Here is a 22,734-nt window from a genome sequence, read left to right on the forward strand (position 1 = left end):
CCCCCACCTCCATGCCAGCAGGACCGGGGGGGGGGGGGGGTCACAGGGCACCAGCACCCCATGGCATCAGCGGTTGGGGGGGGGGGGCAGCACCCCCCCCCAGCACCCTTGTCTGCCCTGGGGGAGCACTTATCCCCCCCCCCCCCCCATAGGGTCCTGCCCCCGGGGGGGGGGGGGGCACGACCCTCCTTGGAGCTTTTTTCTCACCAAACAGGACCAAAACCAGCTCCAAGCCTGGGGAGTTGGGGGGGGGGGGCCTGCCCTTTGGGGGGGGGGGACACCCTGGCACAGCCCCCCCTCCCCAGGACCACTTGGGTGGCCGTGCCAGGGCGCAGCGGTCCCCCCCCCCCCGGTCACACACTGCCACCCCGCTTTGCCCCCAGCCCTGTTCTCCCCCCCCCCCCGGGATTTCACCCTGCCTCAGTTTCCCCCCCCCCCCCACCGCCACGGGGCAGCGCAGCCCCCCCCCCCCCCGCTCCCCCCAGGCAGGGACATGCGTGGCCCCCCCCCCCCGCCAGCATGCGCGGCCGAAAGCGGGAGCCGTACGGACACGGAGCAGCCGAAATCGGGATGTGCCCGGAGCTGCACGGACACGGAGCAGCTGAAATGGGAATGAGCCCGGCGCTGTACGGATACGGAGCGGCCAAAATCGGGATGTGCCCGGAGCTGTATGGACACGGAGCAGCCAAAATCGGGATGCGCCCGGCATTGTACGGACATGGAGCGACGAAAATCGGGATGTGCCCGGCATTGTATGGCTATGGAGCAGCCAAAATCGGGATGTGCTCGGCGCTGTACGGACACAGAGCGGCCAAAATCAGGATGCACCCGATGCCGTACGGACACGGAGCGGCCAAAATTGGGATGCACCCGGCGCTGTACGGATCTGGAGCAGCCAAAATCAGGATGCGTCCGGCACCATACGGACATGGAGCAGCTGAAACCGGGATGCACCTGGCGCTGTACGGACACGGAGTAGCTAAAAATCAGGATGTGCCCGGTGCTGCACGGACACGGAGTAGCCAAAATTGGGATGCACCCGGCGCTGTACGGATCTGGAGCAGCCAAAATCGGGATGCGCCCGGTGCTGTACGGATCTGGAGCAGCCAAAATCGGGATGCGTCCGGCACCATACGGACATGGAGCAGCTGAAATCGGGATGCACCTGGCACTGTACGGACACGGAGCAGCCAAAATTGGGATGCGCCCAGCGCTGTACGGATCTGGAGCAGCCAAAATCGGGATGCATCTGGCGCTGCACGGATCTGGAGCAGCCAAAACGGGGAAACGCCCGGAGCTGCAGGACCCGGCCAAAATCGGGATGCACCAGGCACCGCACGGAGACGGAGCGGCCAAAATCGGGATCTGCCAGGAGTTGCACATCTGGCGCGGCCACGCCGGGGGGGGGGGGCACCCGGCGCTGCCCGGACTCGGAGCAGCCGAAACCGGCCCCCTCCACCCCCCCGTTTACACCACCTCGCTCCCCGCTGTAAATAATTTCGTTGCGACGTGGCTGCGGCGCGGAGGCGGCCGGCCCTTTCTCTCTTCTTCCTCTTTCTCTCTCTCTCTCTCTCTGCCCCCTTTTCCCCCGCTTTTGGGGGTTTGTTACCTGCTCATTTGGTTTAGAGGGTGGGACGGGGTGGGGGGAGCGGGACCAGTAGTGCGGGGCGGGGGGGGGGGGGACACAGACCCCCGGGACTCGACATCTGTGGTTCAGACACCGACGCTTAACTTATTTGCTATTTATTGCGGTTACTTTGGATAATTTAATTTTTTCTTTTTTTTTTTTTTTCCTCTCTCCTTTTTTTCTGTCTAAATAAATAAATAATAATAAAAAAAGACGAAAAGAGACACTAAAGCACTTACGAGGGCGATTTTGTGACCCCCCCCCCCTCCCCCAGGGCAGGGGACGAGGCACCCGGACACCCGCAGGGGGTGGGCGAGAGGGGCCCAGGCGTCCGAGGGGCAGCCAGCCCCGGGGCAGCGGCCAGCAGAAGCGAAGGAGAAGGTACCACGTTTTACTAGTAGTTTCATCAATAAATCAATTTATTTAAAAGAATATGTTACAATTAATTACACTAAGTGACTTTACCAAACAATCTCAGTGGTTAGCTCTAGAGAACAAGGAATGAAACACTGTTAGCAGTTCAGGGAGGGAGGAGGGGGCTTTTTTGTGGGTTTTTTCTCCCCCCCCCCATTTTCTTCACATTTCTGAATCACAAATAAAAAATACAAGATACTGCAGTGAAAACACAATTAGAGTCCTCTCAAATAAATTAAACAGGATGCGCATGGCGTTGAAATCGGGGCGGCGGGGGCGGGTCTTACAGGCTCAAAATAAACCAAAATAAAGGATTGCAGGGGGTTGTCAATTTGGCAGCGGGCAGGTTGTCCCCATCGCGTCCCCATCGCGTCCCCACCGCGGGGATCCCCCCCCCCCGCACCTACGGCCAGGCCCGACGGGTGGGTTATTGCTGAGGACTGGCGCTTTCATTGCACGGATGAGCCACCGCTGCGGGGCCCCGCTGGGAAAAGCCAAGAGCTTCGGCCCAGGGCTGAAACCGGCCTCCCCCCCCTGCAGAGAGACGCCGAAGAGCGGCTCTTCCTCCTCCTCCTCCTCCTCCTCCTCCTCCTCCCCGGGGCTGCTGGCTGCTGCGGCGGATGGGGGGGGAGCGGGGATGCGGCCCCCCCCGCCCCGGCCGCCCAAACCGCCGAATTCGGGCAGCGGTGGAAAGCGGCAGCGGCAGCTCTCCGCGGCGCTTCCTGACCTACTTAGGCTCGGCCTAAAGCAGCGGGTGCCGGCCCTCGGTTGCCATTTTCTCGAGGAAAAAAAAAAATTATAAAGATCGGGAACCAAAACGCGAACCCGCTTCGCACCGGGGACTGCCGAAACCCCGCGGGAGCCGCCGCCAGCCGGGCGATTTCGGAGGGGCTGAGAATGACGGAAAACCCACCAAAACCTGCACATCTGTAGATGTGAAGAAGAGCAGAGCTGTTTTCCCACGTTTTAAGCGCACGCAAAGGGGGCGTTTGGGAGCAGCCGCGGGCTCCTAAGGACAACGGCCCGGGAGCCGGCGGAGCACAAATCCCATTACGCCGGGCTAATTCCCCATTTACGGCCCTCGCTTTTGCTCTCTTCCGCGGCCCGGCTGCGGGCTTTGCCGCACAGCAAGGGAGCCAGGAGGAGCGTCGATCCAAGCCGGGAATTTAATGCTAAAAACCCTCCAGGGTCGGGAGATGGGAAGTAACCGAGCGCCGCGGCAGCCGCTTCGGCAAGGGGCCGTTTACGGGGCAGCATCCGCCCGGGATTTTAAGTCGCCCGGGATTTTAAGTCGCCTTTTCCTTATTCCTTAATCTCCCCCGGCAGCCTTGGAGAGAAACCAGGGCTCGGGTCAGGCCGCTAAACTCTGCCTGCGTTGGACGCCCGCCAGGGAGAGCGTGCCAGGACGCCTGGGCCCCTCCCGCGGCTCCTCCAGGCCCCGGCGCTGCCCCGATCCGAGCGGGAGACACGTGAGCATCCCGACAGGAGCTCGGAGGGCGGGATGGATGCGGAAAGGGATTTCCTTGGGGAAAAGGGAGACGAGGAAAAAGGCCGGCAAGGCTCATCAGATGAGCTCGCCCGGCTCCCGGCACCGCGGCGGCGGCGGAGACCGGTGCTGGCAGCGCGGCTTTTCTCAGCCTCTCCCAAAAAACGGGTAAAAGGGACTCGCACCCCATCCGTGCCGTGAAATCACCCCCCTCGCTCCCGAAACCCAAAGCCAGAGAGGGGAAAGCACTGAGCAAAGGCGCTTTTGGAAACGTTTCGCGTGGTTGCAGCTCGGCGTCGCCTGCCTCTCCCATCCAAACTGCGCTGGCTGTAGGTACACACACACGTACACACGCTGCTCCGATTGTTCACCACCGGCGCCCGCCTGTTCCCTATCCACGTTTTGTTCGTCGTGGCGGGCGAAGCAGCGGGATCAGCACGGCTCAAACATTCAGAAAGCTGCACAAAACTGCAGGGTACCTCGGGGAGCTACAAAGCCACAAGCCTGTAGTGTCGGGAGAAACCGCTGCCCCGGGCGCATCCAGCGTCGGGAACGCAAGCCGCGGCCTTCGCCGGAGCTCCCTGCGGTTCCGGCGTCCCGTGCAAGAGACTGGGAAGCGATTCGAGGCGAGAGGGAGCCGAGCCTAAAGGGCGCAGGACAGGAGGGAAAATCGCAAGGAAATAAACTACCTTGCGAGGGAGCACGCGAAGGGCAGCGACGCGATGGGGAGCAGCGCTGAGCCCGGGCTTCAGCTCTGCCAAAAAGCGCCGAGCCCCAAAGCCCTCAAAAACGGCTCGGAGGGGCTTTTCTTAACCCAACCACCATCGCCGGGGGCTCGTTTGAGCCAGAAAACGCAGCAGGGGTTGCGGACACGGCGGAGGCTTTACGCAGGCTCCGGCTCGAGGCGTTTGCAGACGCTCGGGCGTTAGTGCTGGCGGCTGATGCTCGGCTCTAGCAAGAAACATCCCAGCCCGCTGCGTGCCCCAGAGCTCAGCATCCTCCCGGCACAGCTTAAAGCCGCTATTTGGGACCGGTTGCTTTTAAGCGCAGGGTTAGGCAGCAGCTCAACCGCCGGGCTTTGGCGGGGCGCGAGCCCACGGCGCGGGCGGCCAGGCCACGGCAGGTAGAGGCTCGCCGAGGCCAGGACCTGCAGGCGAGAGGTGCAAACGGCAGCCTGAGCTCGGCAAAAAGCCCCCGAAGCTCATTCAAGAGAAGATAAACTGGATTTCTACCTCATTTCTACCTTATTTCTTCTTGCTCGCTCTGCTCAGCTGCTTGAGCCCCTTGCCAGAGATGGTCGCGGTTCCCTCAGGGCAGCATCGCTTGCCACCTTGGCTGAAGCCGGCTGTTTCTGACTCCTGGAGCGACCGAAAAAGCCCGGGGGGTCTCACACCACCATCGCGCCCAGCTCTGCTTCATCGGGGTCCAAGCGGGCCGCTCTCGCTGGCGGCGCGGGGCAGGACGCGAGGGGACAGCGACGCTTCCCGAGGGGCACAGACGGACGTGCCGAGCCGCGTGGACCGCGCAAACCCACCTCCAATCCCGGGAAGCTGCATCCAGCGCCTCTCCCAAACGGCACAGAGGGACGGGACGGGACGGGATGGGATGGGGGAAGAGCAGCAGCAAGTCGCAGCAGCCCGGGCTAACGCCGGGATCCGGCCCCGTTGCCCCCGAGCTTTAAAAGGCAGGCGAAAAGCCAGAGCGCGCGCGTCGCCGTCACCCTGCCCAGCGCCGGCGGCCCGAACGGTTCCAACCCTCAAAGCGAGGGGATTTGAGGGTTTTCCCCCTCGTAGGGTGGCTCTTCGGCAGAGCGAGACCCTCGCGGGGTGGAAACCCCACCAAGGAGTCAGGAACTGAGATATACGGGCCAGGAACAGAGATACACGGGCCAGAACCAGGCCAGGCCGGGTTTTTTGGCCCAGAATTTCACTCCTGGTAGCAAAGTGCAGAACAGACCAGGAGGGTCTTTCCCGACTCTCAACATGCTCCAGGTCCAACCCAGACCGGCAATCCGCGATATCCGACCTCGGCCAAGCCAGCTGCGCTCCCCTGGCGCTGACCCTGCTCTGGCTCCCGGAGCCGGACGCTCCCCACGCTCGCTTAAAAGTCCGTGTTATAAAACCCCAAACCAAACCACAAAAACCTCCAAAAAATCCAGGAAAAAAAAAAGAAAAAAGAAAAAAAAAGGCAGAAGCTTGTAAACGTGTAGAGGTCCTTTTGCCAGGAGAGGTATTTCCCTGTAAAGTTGCTTTTTTTTTTCTTTTTTCTTTTTTTTTTTCTCTAAAGTTAGTTCTTAAAAAAAACACAACGGGTTCAAAGGACAGATGCGTGTAAAAACGCAAGCTTAAAAAAGGTACTGCCACTGATATGAAATTTTAAAAGAAATATATATATGTATATACGTGCATGGTATTTGTATATATAGCTTCTTGGGGGCTTTTTTTTTTCCTTTACATACATACATATATATGTCTGAACAGTGCAAATGGATGACATTTCTATTTCCAGTTGTAAAAAATATAAGTACAGTCCGTCTTCTAATATAGGACCCAAGTGGAAAGGAAAGAGGAGACAAAACACCCTCGGGTGGATTTCGTCTGTCATCGAACACTGTTTTTCCCTTCTTTTCTCTGCTGAACCTGCCATTTGCCTACTTGCTTAATTCCATAAACATGAAGTTTCACAAATGGTATTATTATTAATAATATTTAGTTTAAGGGCTTTAATACAATGACAATTTTAAGTGTTAATTTGGGGGGCCAGGGGGGTTACGTTCTTCCGTGACGAGGGGCTAAGTGGCCGCGTCCCTCTGGTGTGACCTGACCATCTGAAAGATATTCTGAAAGAGAAGAAAAAGGACATTAAAAGCACGACGTCACCCAGGAAGAGCTGCCGGTTTCGGCTTTGCTGCCAAGCTAAACTCCGTGCCCTCGCGTGGGAACGGCCTCGCAGCCCCCCCGCAGCAGCCAGCGTCCTCCGAGCTGCCTCTGGTTTTGCAGGATTTCACCCCAAAGCGGTGCTCAGGGGCCAAGCAGCCCTCCCAGGACCGGCGCGTGGCCCCAGGGCTCCTGCCCCGTAACCCCGCTTGCTCCGCGCTCCTGGTGGCCGGTTGCGCTCGGGGACAGCTGGGGACAGCTGGGGACAGCCAGGTCTTCCAGCGGCAGGCTGGAAAGGAGACCGGGTTTATACCACCGTTTCGAGACCGAGATCTGCCACAGCCCGGCGTACGGAGCAGGCCCCGAGAAAACGAGCATCACGAGGGCGGCTCAGGAGAGCCACCCACCAGGTCAAGCCGAGCTGGGACGATTTGGCTGCCCTCTTTTTTTTTGGGGGTGGGGGGAACAGGGCTTTTTCAGCTCAGATCCAGCTGCACCGAGATCTCAGGAGGTGAGGGACCATCCTACCGCGTCCTGCACGCCCCACCAGCACACGACAGCCACGTGCTCCCACGTCCTCGAGGTGGGCTCCATCTCCACCACCTTGGCGGAAATCCGCAGCCAGCCCTGCTCCCATCTACCCACGCTTTTTGGGTGCGACCTTCAGTGTTTTGGCACCAACCAGCCCCACAACGAAACAAAGCAGCCTGCTCTGCTCCCCTGCATCACGCCAGGCTCCACGCAGCGTTTGGGGCTGTGCTCTCCTCCTCCGGCTTCCCAGCCACCGCTTTATCTAGCCAGCACCGAAGCGGCCAGGTCCCAGCAGATGCCACCACCACTGGGCTGGGACTGACGCAGCCAGGGCACTCGTCAGGCCTCGCGGTCCCCCCACGGGTCCCAACTCACAGCTGCCACAAGGTCAGCGCCAGTCACCCGCTCCAGCTTGCCGAAATCGCACGTTTTTGCCTTGAACGTGGTGCTGTCGAGAAGGCAACGTGCGCGGGGGGTCACCCGAGCTCAGCCCAGCACGGCGGGGAGGATGAGCTGCGGGTTCGGATGCAGCGCGCGCGGCTCCCGCATTCCCAGCCTCCGGAGCTTGCTAGAGAGCCCTTGATCTGACCCATCCGTGCTCCTTCTCCAGCACTAATGAATCCTCCAGCGTGCACGGGGCAGCGACAGCCAGATGAGGAAGCAGGCAATGCCCTGCAGGGAACCGGCTCAGCCCGAAGGCCGAGATTAAAACAGGGCACGAAGGAGGCCAGGAGCGACTCTGGGAATTGCACGGACGCCCTCCCAGGAAGCCCGGTTCTCTCCCAGCTCCGCAAGCATCCCTCCCTCCAAGAAAAGGCCAGAGGCTGCAAATAACCCAAATTACCATTGCAAGGCTTTCTCCATTTTCCTAAGAGCTAACCCAAGCTGAGCAGCTCTGCTGGCGCGAAAGGAGTACGGAGCTTTTCCCCTTGGACCCAGCCTGCGGCGGCTTGACCGCCGGTAGCATCGGCATGGGGAGAGGTCAACCCACATCCCACCAGCCAGGCCCCGAGCAGAGCAGGCTTCGACCTGTGATTTACGCAGGGATTACGCTCGGGGCACCGTGGGAGGCATTAATCGAACCGATCTTCCTTGAGGTAGAAACCCAGGGCTCTTCTGGGAAAACGGCTAAAACCTCTTGCCTTGAGAGGTTTTTTAGGCAAAGCGGAAGGTGCACGTGGAGCAGCACAGCTTTGCGCAACCGGCGTCACCCGCACGCTCCTTTCTGCGCTCCCTGCGGCAAAAAGCTGAGGTTGGAGCAAGAGCCAACTGCTAAATCCCAAATGCCGCCTTCAGCAGCAAAAGCGGAGGCCCTTCTTTCGCCCAGTCCCCGTGGCTCTGCCCCGTGGCACGGTCTCCATTCCTCAGCTTCACCCACGGGGTTCAGGCTGCTCACGCTCAAGGCATCCCGCTGTCCCCAAACGGAGCTCGTTACCTGCAGCAAGCGAGGCTTATCGCCAAACTGCGTCTACCTCAACCTTTCTGGCCAGCCTCTGCCCTCGGAGGGGGTTTCCCTGCGCCCAACGGGAGCCACCGCGTCCCCTTGGTGCCCGGCCCGAGACGAGGGGGCCGCGACGAGCCGGGGTCTCGCTTCTCCGCAGCGCTAACGGACGAGCGCAGCCTCGGAGCCGCTCTTCCTGAGCGCGCCCAGCGTTATCAGCCAGCATCTGCGGTTTGGGAGGCAAGTCAGCAGTTTACAGAGCACTAAATATATCTGTGAAGTATCTGCCAAGTTCCATCAATCTTTTTATTTTACACCGGGGAGAGAAAATTACTAAGTGACTGGTCAGAAATGCTCGAGATCTGGAATTAACCTTCCTCCCCTGGTGCTCTTGCCAGGATCGGTGGGAAAAGCTCGCCAGCCGCTCGGGGAGGCACCGTGCCCTGAAGGGAGAAGGGAGCCACGACAGCGACTGCTGAATTTTGGGGTGCTGCGAGCTGCGGCGGTGACACCGACCCAGAGCTCAGGAGCCGAAGCCGAGGGCCTCTCTCATTACACCAAGCAAAATCATGCAGACTTACATCAATCGAATGGGAGAAAAATCTATTTCCCTGGCAGGGAAGTAATGGGATGTTTAGCACCGAGGAAAAAACAATTTAAGAAGGGAGGAAAAGCAATTCCCCTGGCTTCCATTTACAAATCCATTACTGAAACACCCCTCACTCAAGGCCCCAGGAAGAGACGTCACAGGCCACGGGGGAGATGCGATGCTCAGCAAAAGCTTCTAGTCCCTCCTCGAGAAACAGCCACGGCAGGAAGCAGAACCAAGCCCAGCCCAAGCCACAGCGGGTTCCTGCTGCAGCGGGAGCCGGGCCGGCGCAGAGGTTGCGGCCGGTCGGCTCCGACCGCTCCGCGCGGTTCGGTCTGCGCTATGGCTGGAGCGAGGCATAAACGGCCCCTCGCCTGCCCCAGCATCGGGAGGGGGGTAAGTCATCGCAGAGGCTGCTCCTTGCGGCCTTTGCCCCACCGCAGGCCTCATTCAAAGGCCACCTGAGCTCAGAGACTGGTTCCCAACCTCCACGCAACCCCCTCTTGGTGTCTCCAGGCCTCGTAGGAAAGGAATCATCCAACGTCTGCTTTGAAGTTTGACAGGACAACACGGGAGCATGTATGAAGGTGTGCACACAAGCGCTGCCTATTCCACCTCTGGTACCACCCACGCGACACATACTCAGTGTTTTGGGACCACAGCGGTTACCCTGGGGAGCATCACTGTGCAGAAGGTGTCTGGCAGAGGAATATTTCGCTGGGAGGGAGGCTCTACCCGCCGTGTTTCATTGCACAGCCCAGTTTGCTCTTTTCTGGACGGGTGACACATCCTGCACGGTCTACTGCAGCTTCTGTTCGGTCAAAAAGGGGTTCTTACCCTGTTTGATGTCCAACGCTTTCTAGCCGAGACTACACCATACTCAGTAACTCCTAGCCAGGAGAAGCACCTACCAGCACCACTGTTAACTTTCTGCCTCACTAAACACAACTGGGCTTTATTATTCACAAGTTAAATAACCTGCAGCTATTTCAGAGGCCTGAGCAAAGAGCTAAAAATTCAAGTGGGAGAACAGCAAAGCGATGTGCACGCAGTCACACAAGAGCAGTTTCGAATCCCCGCAGTGGAAGCTACAAGCCTTTGACTCGCAGAGAGGCATCTGCAGAGATTACAGCTCTTGGCATACAACACTACGTTAGTGCATTAGAGCATTAGATGACTCTCTGCAGGTCACGTCCATGTGTACGCTACAGCATAGGTGCTGGCATAAAAGCCTACAAGAAAATATCCTAGAGACAGGCCGACGACATTCATGGATGTTTCGTGGTGCATCTCGAAGCAACTGGAAATTTTTAGCTTTGAAACCTGCCCCGATTTAATGCGAAAATGGACGGGCAGAGAGCAGCATGAGGAGAGAGGTGCGTTTATGAACTGCTACGACACAAGGGTTTTTGCTCCCCGCTATTATAGTAGCGCTGAGAATGGCATTTGTCAATCCCTAAAGGTCTTTGCTCCACCACTGCAGAAAAACAAAACAGAAACACCACACACCACCAGCCTGCAGCTTCCAGGATTAAGTCTTTGGTCCTTTAAAGGAAGTGCAGAGCCAAAGCGTTTGTCCCCTTTGCAGCTGCGCGCCCCTGCCCTCTCACGTGGGGAGGCGAAGGGAGCCGCAGCTCAGATCTTAACCATCAGTTGTAGCATCATATTCTGGGTCATCCAAACATTGGCAGAGTCCAGGAGACAGGCAAGTCAGGACCAAATATTTCTAGTGTCAGCAGAGAGGCCTTTAAGGGCAAAGCCCTCTCTCATCCCATCAAAAGCAGCAGTAGGATATTTTATTTTGCGGGTTCCCTTCAAGAAGGAGAAGCCACTATTAAAGGACACTGTTCTACACTAACAGGAACTGGAGCAGAGAAGCAGGAGAGACACTACATCCGCAGCGCAGCAGCCAGGCTGGCTCAGAGAGCACAGATGCTGTTTGTTTTCAGCCCAATTACCTTGCTGCACATATTGTCTTTACTGCAGTTCTTGTTATCCTTGTCTGTTGCTTCCTCCTCCACCTTTACAAGGGAAAAAAAAATAAAAAAAGGATATAAATAAAAAGCAGAGCCCGGGGGGGGATGGGAGGAGACTGAACAGCTGCTGTTAGAGCAGCCGGGAAGAGCATCGGGTCGGGATGCGGGGTGCTCTGCAGACCTCAGGGGGTCTGTCCTCGCACTACATAAACCAACCCATCTCCTGCTCCATCACCAAATCGCACGGTCAGGACAAGGCCCCACGGACGACGACTGCCCATGCAGAAGCGCACAGCTCACACCGCTCCGGCTCCAGGGCAGGAGGAGCTCACAGACAGCCCATAAAGCAACAGCGTTAACGAGGCCTCAGCAGATTCGTGCTGCCGAGGAACAGGCCGAAAAGGACGGTGCTGGCCAGCCACATACGCAGACCGACGTCTCCCCCCTCATCATGCAACCAGGACAGCTCTGCGGTTGGGCACGCGGAGCCCTGAGCTGCCGCGGTCCTACCCCAGCGCGCACCCGGACCCCGGGGGAGCCGTGCATCCGAGCCTGCCCGTCTGCCCAGCAACATCCACTGTGGATACAGGGAGCTGGTATTCAGAGGATTAGCCAGGCAACCCACTTGAGCAGCTTCTGCCCCACAACCCAAAACGAGACCCAGGAAAAGACTTTTTTCCTGCACAGGACAGCGATGTTATGCCCAGCAGGAACACGAACTTCCGAGCCAAGTTCCTCAGCTCCGTACACGGTGCGCGGGGAGCTTTCAGTGCTTTACAAAGCCAAACTGTGAACCACGCGCTATCGAGCCTCTCTGCCTTCCTTCTGCAAGCCTCGGGGCCAGGACGAAGGAGGTCCTGACTCTGGAGGGACCCCTGACCCCTGCTCCCGTGATCATCCGGAGTCACCAGAAGAGAGGGCTGCTCCTGGGACTCCCCAGACTCCAGAGCACAGCACGGCACCAGGAGGTTTGCTCATCCCTGCCTGCAGCCGGGTGTCCAGTCGCCTGCAGGAGGTCCAACTTCAACCCCTCAAGCTAAGGCAGGCCACGAATCCGTTTTTCTCATCTCCTGGAAAACTCCTTGGGGTTTGGACTCCTCCATCCCACTGCTACATCCTCCAGTGAACGTGGCTGCTGCGGCTTCGCACCTGAACCTGCGCGGTCTGCACGCCTTGGACAGACCTCCTGCACCCCAGCACAGAGCCAACCTAGCTCCCAGCCGGGTGGGTGGTGAGCATCAACACCCCCGCCCCAGGCCAAGGCACAGCAGATAGGAAACTTCCAGGTAAAGAAAAAGGGAGGCATCATTTCCACCTAGGAGCCTCCAAGATCAGGCAGCTCCAGGGCAGACTGTCCTGGATCACTGTTTCAGACTTGCTGCAGTTACTCTCTGGTTTAGGTCCCCAAATCCAACAGCTGGCAGAAACAAGCCATCAGCAGAAACAGGAGTACTGATGCCAACGGCACTGACCAGATCAAGGGCAAAGAGAGAGGATCCAACCTCCAACAGTTGCTTCTCTCTCATCCCTCGAGGGAGGGCAACATCTCTGGGGCAGCAGAGAGGCAGGGGCAACCCGTCCCTAACACAGCACTGTGCTCCAGTAGCCGCACGCGTGGCTAACGCCAGGCCAGAGCACCCCGGAGCTGGCTAAGCCCTGCACGTGGCTTTTCCAACTCTCTCCTGCCTCCTCCACACGAGCTAAGCAGAGGGGAGCAGGCCCTTGGGATGACAGATGTGGGGCAATGCAATGGGGCAACACGGAGAGGCTGGCAGATGGACACGAGGTGATAAAGTGTCTCCCTCAAGTGGGAGGAGAGGACCCAGATGAAGCAGCAGCAGGGGATGAAGCACACAGGGTGACTGGCTTGTTTACATCTCCCCAGCCAGGGCAGGAGCCCAGCACACCCAGAGCTGGGTCTAAATGGGGCAACGCCTCTCTCAACAGCTTTGACAGCAGAGGACCGAGCAGGCATCTCAGGCTGGCGTTCAGAGAAAAACTAAAACCCTCTCTGCACTTCTCAGAGGCTTTTTTGCTGGAGGCTCTCACAGCCCTTTCTGAATAATTCAGCAATCTGTGTAATCCCTCTGGAAGACAGACGTTTTGCCATCTGCATTCAACAGAAGACACCAGGGAGCGACTGGCCGCAGTCACACAGCCTGGGAACTGGTTATCCTGGTCAGTCACACCTGCACAAGGCTCTCCTGCAACGGCAGCAACAGTCCAAGCCTGGGAACTCCTTGCTCTAACCGCAGCATGAAACACTGTCCACGTACAGACAGAGCCCAGACCTTTGACAGCCCGCTGGTCTAACGCGCTGCGCTCCCAGGAGACCCAATATCACTGCTCTAGGTGTTCGACAACCCTCCCCACACCAGTTTTCCTGTTTGGGCAGCAAGCCGCTGTTAAGGCTAAGCGGGAACGCTCGCCAGTAGAAAGCCTATCGCAAAAGGTGAAGCCGCTTCCCTGCAGTTACGGGTTCTTACCTCCTTCCTCCACTTGAGCTCGCAGAAAACCCGTTCGAAGCACTCGTGCATGTAGTTGAACTGCGAAGAGAAAGCAGCCATCTCTTAGAGCAACAGCAGCGAGCAGTCCCAGCCAACTGCCTCCGCTTCCAGCCGGACGGGAGTCCGGCACCGTTAGCCCTGCCTACGCTGCTGCCGGAGCCGGACGAGGCTTCCCGTACTGCTGGCTCCTCCTGGTGGCCACCTACCTCTTAATCTCCTCTCGGACTTAGAACTGGAGCGTGGGACTCTCACTCCAGTTTCTAGAAGGAAAATAAGCAGGCTGTAGCCTCTCTTTAGTGAAAACGCAGATAACAGGGGCACTTACATACGGGGTGAAGATTTTAACCCATCGAGGTTTCTTCTCTCCTCGTGCGTATTCAAAGCAGAACGCCATTCCCTCTTCGTCCGTGTCCCACCGCTGCATTTCGTCCCATTCGAATGCTATTACCTGGTTCTAGAGAAACATCAAAGCCCAGGTCAGAGTCCGGGGCCAGCGGTCACCAAGGAAGGGGCGGTTTAAGGCAGATCGGGAATGGAAGACGGCAAAAGCAAAGTCACGTGAAGGGGGAATCGGGACGCTTCAGACAGTCTCGCTGCAGAGACAGGTCTGAGCTGAGGAAGCAGCAGTGGAAGTGCTGGAGGCCATGCCAACACCCACAAAGCAACCAGATAACCCCCTGCACCACCAAGCAGGGCCAAAAAGTCTTCAGAGGCCTCTCAGCAGCAGTCACGAGTCCCAGCGCTTTGGGGACACGGAGCTGGTGCGCTCCCGCTTCCTACACCAAAGCCGAGGCGGAAGCCAGGGGCTGAGCTCAGCTCCCCGGGAGGCCGTAGCAGAAACGGTGCGGCATAAGCCTGGCCTGGCAGAAACCTGGCCCGCGTGCGGCCCTTACCTCCAGCTGGCCCTCCTCTGTGCAGGCGTGGAGTTTAAAGTGCTTAATGCTGATAGCTGTGATCACATGGCCCTTCCGCCGGGAGTCACAGGAGCAATGGGGGAAGATGATCTCGTTGTAACCCTCGCACGTCCGCAGCATGTTTAAATACTGCGGGGAGAAAACCGTACACTGTTCGAATGAAGGGAAGGAGACCCCTACATCTTCCTGCTCCCCCCACAACTGTCACAACACCCTCGTGCTAACAACCCCCTCTGAAACCCCTGACTACACCCAAATTCAGGGAGGCTAGATCCCCTCCAAGCGAGGGGAAAGGACTGCACAACCATAGCCAGCAGGGCTGTGGGGTTTTATTTTTTAGTATTTTTTTATTTTTTATTAACCTGCCCACGTGATCTCTTTAGGACGCGTGGAGTCAGACAGAGCTTAAAAAGCCACAGTGTGCCCAAGCATTGCTGAGGGTCTGGAGCAAGCCCAAAGCAAGATCCAGGGGCCTGGGGCCTCAGGAAGAAGAGGAGACTGGCAACAGGGTGAAGTAAGGACAGCGTCAGCCTGGGTTTTCAAACAACTCTGAACCTCCTGTAGCTACAGGTTGAAAGTTAGATGAATGAAAAAAAAGAAAAGAAAAAAAAAAAGGCTGTCAAGTTGCTGTAGGATCAGGATTTCTTACAGTCCTTAGTTGCAAATGCTGTAACTAGCAGAAAGGTCTAAGGAGGCATTTTGACTATTTCTTTGTAAATGTAAACAAAATCATTCTCCAGCAGCGCTGGGAACCCGGACAAAGCAGCATTGTGAGGACACCAGAGAAGCCGAAAGAGAAAGCGATGCAGCGCAAAACCAGCTCCGGGAGTTCAGAGTCACAGCTCGGGGCGTGGGAGAAGCCAGTGGTTTCCCAAAAGCCCAGTGCCCCAGAGCCTGCCGGCGGTTTGCAAGAGCACCGCTGCCCGGGCCAGGCAGGGCGACACAGTTTGGCCTCTGTATTTGTTCAAAAGAAGCTGATTTTACATCGTTTCTGCATCTGGGAGATGCTGCTTATCGGAAGGCCTGATGTGAGCGGTCTCAGCAAAGCACTGTTCTCCTGGAGATTGTGTGCTTTGACTTCACATGCTCTTTGGGCAACAAACACTGTGTTCTTGACACCCCCACTACGCTGGGGCCCTACTGCACCTGCAATACGCTGACGAGGCCTTTTCAACGATTCAAATCTTTATTTTGTCATTAGAAAGCCGGTATGTGCAGGAACAAAAGGGTCATGGGATAATCCACATGAGGAAGGGTCTATTTACTGATCCCTGTCATTAGTTAATAATTAAGAGGTTATTAGAGCACAGTCTCAGCTTAGCACTTCAGGTGACCCTTCTGGGGTCCTCCCCAAGGTAGTCCCAGAGCAGGGACCTGCAACAGTCAAACGGGTTGGAGCAAGGTCTCGCCAGGATGCAAAAAGGGCTCCCAAGCAGCTGCTCTTTGAGAGCAGCCAGGAGAAGGTGGCCACGAGGACGCGGCCGGGGCTGCGGAAAGGCAGGGAGAGGGCAGCCTGCCTCCGTTCGGGACCCGCAGCCCCGAGCAACCCAGCACGTTATTTACAGGGCGGATTCTTTCCCTGTTTGATCTTCGAGCCAAGGTTGCGTCTGGCAGATGAACTCCAGGCACCCCCTTCACTCCCCCGTGTCTAAGCCAGGCAGGCTCCTCGAGTCACAGCAAACCCCCAAGTGCTTGCTGGGCAAAGTGAGAAGAGGCAGAAAATCCCCGGACCAGACAGACACATAGGTCTGTCGCCAAACTTGCAATTTGGAAAGATTTCTGCCAGACAAAAAAGGAACTAAGGCACAGAGGGGGCAGCAACTTGATTTATGGCCGGACCAGAACCCATCCCTCTCTCAGCTAGTCCAACACCACTATCTGAGGGGCAATCTGAGGTAGAAAGAGGCCTTTACCTCTCAAATACTGGAAAGAAACACACACCTGTCCCCAAAGGGCAGCAGGTGAAGGATTGCTTCACCACATTTTAAGCACCTCATCTTTCAACACTGGCAACAGCACACGAGTTTTATTGCTGCCTTGTTTGGACCTGAGCCAATGTGTGATCTTGCCAAGGACATGCCCCCGCCCCGTACGAACTCACCAGGCACAAGGAGCTTTTTTGGTTCACGCAGTGGCAGACCCTTGGGCACGGCCCAACCCTGCGCCTGGCATTCTTGTGTGTTTGCACACCCTGCCAATCCCTCCCGTGCTAAGCCCACACCCCCGCAGGTCTCCACAGCTACCGCTTTCCAAGGAAAGCTGTGTTTTCTAAAGTTGCATGCATCTCCTTTCCAGAGACAGCACTGCGATTCACCTGCCAGAGCAAGGGAAGATAAACTCACCATGACCATCTTCCTCTGCTCACACAGCTTCTGTAACTGGTAGGACTTCTCCTCTGCTTTGATGTAGCCTTTCTTGACGTCATCAACAGCCTGAAGAGAAAAAAGAAACCTAGGAGGTCAGGACTACAGGAGCTCTTCACCGAGTCACAGCGCTCTGCCTTCCCTTGCCGGGCCCTGAGGCTGCTCTGAAGAGCCACCCGAATTCGCAGCCCTGGTGGGCAGGAGGTGACCAACGCACCCGGAGAGGCAAAGGGATGGCCGGGCTCGGAGGGGTGGCTCCTGCCTCTCCCGGCCACGCTCACAGCCGCAAGCCTCTACCTGCCTTGAGGAACACAAGGCTCCAGAGACCTGAGGCCCTAGAAGCAGGTCAGAAGAACGTCCCTGGCAAAAGAGGACGATCAGGAAATGCTGGTACTCGGTGTCCTGCTGTTGCCTTCACACAAACACAGGACAGGCCGGTAGGACCCTTCCACTCCAGACACACGTGTGTAGCCATCTCCAACAGAGCCTGCTGGCTGTTACCCACTGCGCTGCAGAAGAGCGGTACTGGCAGAAAAAGGTGTTTTACTCGGCAGGACTGAGCAGGTACAGTCCCTTCCTTTAGGTCCTCACCCGCACACCCCGGGCTCTGCCCAGCAAGGACCCCTGCCCGCACACAAAGCGGCTTTTAAAACTGCCAACCAGTAAAATAACAGCCAGTCTAGGAGAGCAAAGTACTTGACAAGTACTGCTTTTATTTCAGTTTGTACCAGGGGCTGGTACAGGCCCAAGATCAGAGGGCACCGGGACAGCATTTCTGGTGGTTAAGACAGAGACGGTGCAGGATTCACCTTACTGAACTTTGCAGACATCTACCTTTGAGCTGGTCATCCTAGACTGGCTTTATACAGCCAATGGGGGGGACATGGCTCTTCTCGGGCTCACTTCATCCTAGAGTATTGGCATAAAATGGGTCAAATAAAATCACAAGCAGAAAAGTCCCCAGCCCTCATAGTTGACAGGGAGAAGTCTGTACCCCAGCTGGTCACAGACCTCTTCACCGACAATAGACGGAGCTGAGGAAAATGAATCCTATCCAAGGAGTCCAACCTCCCAGGTTCCTTTTCGTTTGCTCTGGGAAGGCAGCTACCAGGAACAAGAGCAGCAGAACCCAGGAGTCCTGAGTCCCCCTCTAATCAGGACTTCACCACAAGTTCACGCAAGGTCACCAAGACATCCAGACAGGGGTTTCTGTTCCTTAAAGTTATCTAAGCAGGACTGTCCCTCAGGTTCACACTCTGTGGTGCCAGTATGCCAACGGAGAGCAGCTTTTGGAGCAGTTCTGGGAGCCGAGCACTTGACTACCCGCAGGTGTTGGCTCACCTCCAGCAGAACATCAGAGCTGAGGGGCTCCCAGGCACCTACCTGATGGAAGAAGTAGGTGACTGCAAGGTCATTGTCGTTGAGAAGAACTTCTTCTTCTGTAGTGAAAAGCCATTTCCGGATGGTCAGGCACGTTCCCGGCACTGCCGAGGTGTAGTTCTGCACGTAGAGCTTGTGGGGGAATTCATTGGGCGCCAGCTTGCGCACTGGAAGAAACACAGGACACGGAGGTAAGCACGTTGCCCTGCGCAGCATCGGCAGCGTTCGGCTGCGACCTGGGCTCGGCTGCTGTACAAACCAACGCTGGTAAAGGCCGTTAGCTGAGCCAACCCAGCAAAGCTTCTTCCCATCCTCCAGCCGGGATCAGGACCCTAGCTCTGCCTCCAAGGCCCTTTTCTTCTCCCTCCCTGATCGAATCCAGCTTTTTTTGAATACCTGCTTCCACAGCGTCGGATGTCGGTCCCTTGCAACTGCCTCTAGCAAAACTGCCAGCAGGAATTCCCTTGAAACTAAACTCCTCTAGGCAGGTGCCAGGACGAGCCGCGAATGCTGCTGCCCAGCTGCCGACCGTCCAGCCGCGCAGGGCACGAGCCAAGGACACGCCGCTCAGCAGAGGAAGAGCACGTTTGGCAGGCATCAGCACAACTTGATTTTATCCTTTGGTGAGCACGGGGAGGTCTACCCTGCCTTAAGTACGGGGCACTGTGATCCTACGCAGCGTTTTCATAGCGTACCTTGCAGGACACTGTTTAGGACTGTCCCCAGTCTCCTGAGGGAGTCTTTTCGTTTCCATTTCTCCATAGTTATCTAGAGGTGCCTCTCCTTGTCCTCATGGTGACCTGAGGCAACTCATTCCTGCAACTCCCAGCCTTTGCAGGTTAGCGGTGCCCGAGAAGGCCACAGAGCTGCCATGAGACACTCCTGTCACGTGGGACACCTCTCCATCCCAGCAGTCTGCCACCGGAGCCAGGAAAAACCTGCCGCAGCACTCGGCCAAGCTGGAGCAGCTGGGTCACCAGCAAGCCCCGTCGAGATGTTTATTGTGTTCAAATAGGCTTCGCTTGACTATGATGGACAAAAAAACGAGTGCCAGTACATCTCCTTTATCAGGTAGAACATGATCACTATCTTACTGCAGATGGAGCTTACGGTTTCCAGGGAAATTAAATGGAATGTATCCAGATAGGAATAAATATGGTTGTTCATAGAGCGTGTCATGAAAGTGCAAGTCATAAAGGTTAACTAGAGCTTATACTTTTGTTTGAGAAGTGCAGCACTCACAGGAACAAGGAATTATTAGCACCAGTTAGAGTCTGGCAACAAAAAGCTTCCTGCATGAAACTATCAGCGTGCTGCCATGTCCATCTCTCACACCGGGGCATTCCCACTTGAGGCTCTCCGCACAGCCTCGGCAATCTGGAAGCACGTTGCCCTCCAGTTTAGGGACTTCCCCACCGTGTCCGTGTCCTGCTTTGTCACCCCAGCGCCAGGTATCCCTCGGCAAGTGACCCCCAGTGCAGGGGTGCAGAGGCAGTTCTGTGAGAGCAACAGTTTTCCAGGAAACTGCAGAGGACTGGCAGACTTTGCTGACCCTCAGTCTGTTTTGTGAGATGGATCAGTTTAGAAGGGCTTTGAGAACCTAAAAACTGCCCCAGCACTCAAGCCAGGATTTCGCAGACATGAGGAACAGTTCTAGAAATCTCTTCTCACAGTGTACAAGAACAAGGCTGCTTGTAGGCTTTTGGATAAGCTCAAGGCATATAGGTAAGACCATCTAGAAATAAAGGTGCCCACCTAGTTAGGAGAATTACCTTTGGCTCACAATCCAGCCCAGGAAAAAAACCACTACACTCGTTTTGTGGTACGACCGCAACATTTCGGACTCTCTTCAGCTTGAGCAAACCAGGCATGAAGCTGGGTGAAATCAGAGATTGCTGAGGCCTCGAATCTGAACAGCAGCCAGGAGACCCCAACGCATGCTAAGCTGGAAGGATGGCAATTGCTCAAGTGCCAAAACAATCACTCACAATCCCACAGTCAAGCAATAAAAAAACCCATCAGGATTCAAACACTGAAGGACGGATGAAAAACTAAGATGAAGTTTGCAGCATGCATCCCTTAGGAAAAGAGGCTTGTCTGTGGACAGAGCTGGCTGGACACAGCTCCACGCTTCCCACGTGAGCGCAGACTCTGAGTGTGCCCTCGATCCAATTTCTTTTCCAGCACCTTCGCTCGGCACCAAGATGCAGCTGGCACCCCCCTCTCCAGAGGCAGCTGCGTTTCAATGATACCGGCCACTTTTTCTAAGCCCACTGGCCCCTTTGAACCGAACAAAAATGAATCTATTTAACAAAAAGTTCGTCTCCTTGAACTGTTTAAGAAAAAGAAAGTCAAGCAGCAGCAGAAGCAAAAAAGCCATCAAACTCTGAGGGCTCCTCATTATCAGAGCCTGCTGTGCCTGGCCGATTCCTCCCAGGGGCTCCTCGTTTTGAGAGCACAGTGAGACCTCAGCGAGTGTGCCACTGGGCTCTGCTAGCACCGCAGAGCTTTTTCCTCGGTTGCTTGTCATTATTGAGGCAATTAAAGACTTACCAAAGGAGTGATTGATCACTTCAAACAAGGCGAAGTAGTTTGCGGTAATACTGTCCATTCCAACCTTAGCAGCCACAGCCTGAAGAGCAACCAAACAGGAAAACAGGGTCAGCAAAACAGGAGCCAACTTCTGGCAGTCCTTCTGCAGGGCAAAGGCCAACTTCGTACAGATTTTTTTCACAAGCTTTCACTAGCCCCAGGTATTAGTCACCAAGGAAAACCTGAATATGCTTCCAGTATAAAAAACAAACCAAAAAAACCCTCAGGCTTTTTCTTTAGCAAGGGCTTAGATTCTCCTGCTTTTGCCTTCCTGTAAACTGCTCTAGATTTTAAGTGCCACCACTGACAATTAGGTCATTTCTTCTGATGCCTCTAGTTTCAGTTCCTAATACAAGAGGCGTGCACAACTCCCCAGGAGTTTTCCCCAGCAATACTTCAGTCCTGCAAGCTAATGCAACAGCCATGTCTAACAGACCTCGATGGAGGCTACATGGAAATCCAACGGTCTGGGCCCCAAATGCATGAATATACCACAAATCCAATCCACTCGCAGAATTCTGCTCAGCAGATCGAGAGCTCCTGGGGGTCTGCTCTTTTGCAACCCTTTGGCTCCCTCACTTGCAGCAATAATTTATCTGTTATGAGTTCCCCTTTAGAAAAGTGTCTCCCTTGCATCCTCTTATTCCCCCAATCCATTGACAGCTTCTGCTTTTCCCCCAGCACTGCTGGGTAAAGTTAGCTGTTCTCGGTTTTCCACTTAAAGCACTGGGCCACGTGCCACTTGCAAACCAGTAACCTGCCCAGGCGATTCCCAGGATGGGCTGCTATGCTTAAACACTCAACTTGCTGTCCTGCCACACAGCCGCAACAAGACTCATGCGTTGGATGCAGACGGCTCTTGGATCCAACTCCTCCACCGCAGCCATAATACACAATCTGTCTAGTGCTTAGAGCCATCCGCCAGCTTTAAGATATTATCAGTGAAAATTAATTCAGATGACTCCATCCTTGCAGCCAAGCCTGCCAGAGAAAATGCTGCTTCAGCAAGGCGTAAGGTTAGACTCCTCTAGCGTTGTTCTTCCCTCCGCTACAGCGGAGCAGCGTCACTGATGCCCACCTGCTCTCGAGAGCGGCAGAGGGAGGCAAGCAGGCATCCACGGGGTCTTGGTTAAAGTCTGAATCGCATTAATCTTCCGGTCAAGGCAAGAAACATGCGGCTCACCTGGTATACCTGGTCTGTAGTGCTGTTCTTTTTGACCCTGACTGTCACTGTCGTTATGTCTGGTAATGCTACTCTGAGCTCCACGTCTGAGACGCCGTTGTAATTCTAAAGGAGAGAAGAAAAAAGGATGGAAATCACCAGAGTCCTTTAGATGTGGTTACCAGGGCTTGGAATCATCTCCTCCAGCTTCAGTGTCTGCAGCACAGGTATTTGTGTTAACTAATGCATGCTTTAGTCCACAGATCCAGCCTACAGAGCTGAGCCCAGGGATCAGTGCATCTCCCAGGGCAGACACCTAGATTCACTCCCATGCACTGAGCCCTGAGCTGTAGGGACTATTGCCTCGCACGAGCCCTTGGACTGGCTAATTAAAAGGGTCATTTACACATATTCACTTCTAATAAACAGGAGAAATCCAGCTGCTCTGCCAGCCTCAAAAATCTGATTCCAGACTGCATCAGAGAAATGCTGAAAGAAAAAGGAAGAAGCAAGCTCTGCTTTGAGACAGGAAGCTGAGCAAATTGCTTCAGACTACGATGGAGTAGGATTTTCCATTCCTGGGTATGCCAGTAAAGAGCAAGAGGAAAAAAACTCCTGGACACAGCAACTTAGCACACCACGGAAAGGCTGGAAGCAGCTAGAGAGCAAGTAAAAACTCACTGCTGCTGCCTACAATCCAAATCTCAGGAGAAGCAGTTGGATGGGCTGGTATTCAGAGTGCCTGTTGCCTTTTTGTCCAAAGGCTGACAAATACAAACAGCTCATAATTGCAGAACTACCTGGGCTGCCACAAGCAACAGAGACCAACAGGAAAGCTGGTGGATGTACTTGTCACTAGGTCTCCCCTTGCCAGAG

The 22,734-nt window shown here is 55.8% G+C and overlaps 1 protein-coding gene across 4 annotated transcripts in view; it reads right to left on the reverse strand.

The window, feature by feature from the left end:
• Positions 1–2,016: 2,016 nt before the first annotated feature.
• The window catches only part of LOC135326608 (sorting nexin-27), a 40,866-nt gene continuing 20,148 nt past the window's right edge, over positions 2,017–22,734 (reverse strand). The window contains exons 5-13 of one of the 4 annotated variants that reach the window (XM_064504424.1): positions 21,880–21,984; positions 20,658–20,736; positions 18,108–18,271; positions 16,704–16,793; positions 14,341–14,490; positions 13,773–13,901; positions 13,427–13,486; positions 10,923–10,985; positions 2,017–6,366 (exon numbers count right to left, since the gene is read on the reverse strand). In XM_064504424.1, coding sequence (XP_064360494.1) covers positions 6,319–6,366; positions 10,923–10,985; positions 13,427–13,486; positions 13,773–13,901; positions 14,341–14,490; positions 16,704–16,793; positions 18,108–18,271; positions 20,658–20,736; positions 21,880–21,984 — 888 coding nt within the window. In that variant the 3' untranslated portion in view covers positions 2,017–6,318. Of the gene's footprint in view, positions 6,367–10,922; positions 10,986–13,426; positions 13,487–13,653; positions 13,902–14,340; positions 14,491–16,703; positions 16,794–18,107; positions 18,272–20,657; positions 20,737–21,879; positions 21,985–22,734 lie in introns of those variants that run through there. The other 3 variants (XR_010386915.1, XM_064504425.1, XR_010386914.1) reach the window with 3 other exon arrangements.

Source organism: Dromaius novaehollandiae, unplaced genomic scaffold (assembly GCF_036370855.1).
Source record: "Dromaius novaehollandiae isolate bDroNov1 unplaced genomic scaffold, bDroNov1.hap1 HAP1_SCAFFOLD_32, whole genome shotgun sequence".
Classification (NCBI taxonomy): Eukaryota; Metazoa; Chordata; class Aves; order Casuariiformes; family Dromaiidae; genus Dromaius; species Dromaius novaehollandiae.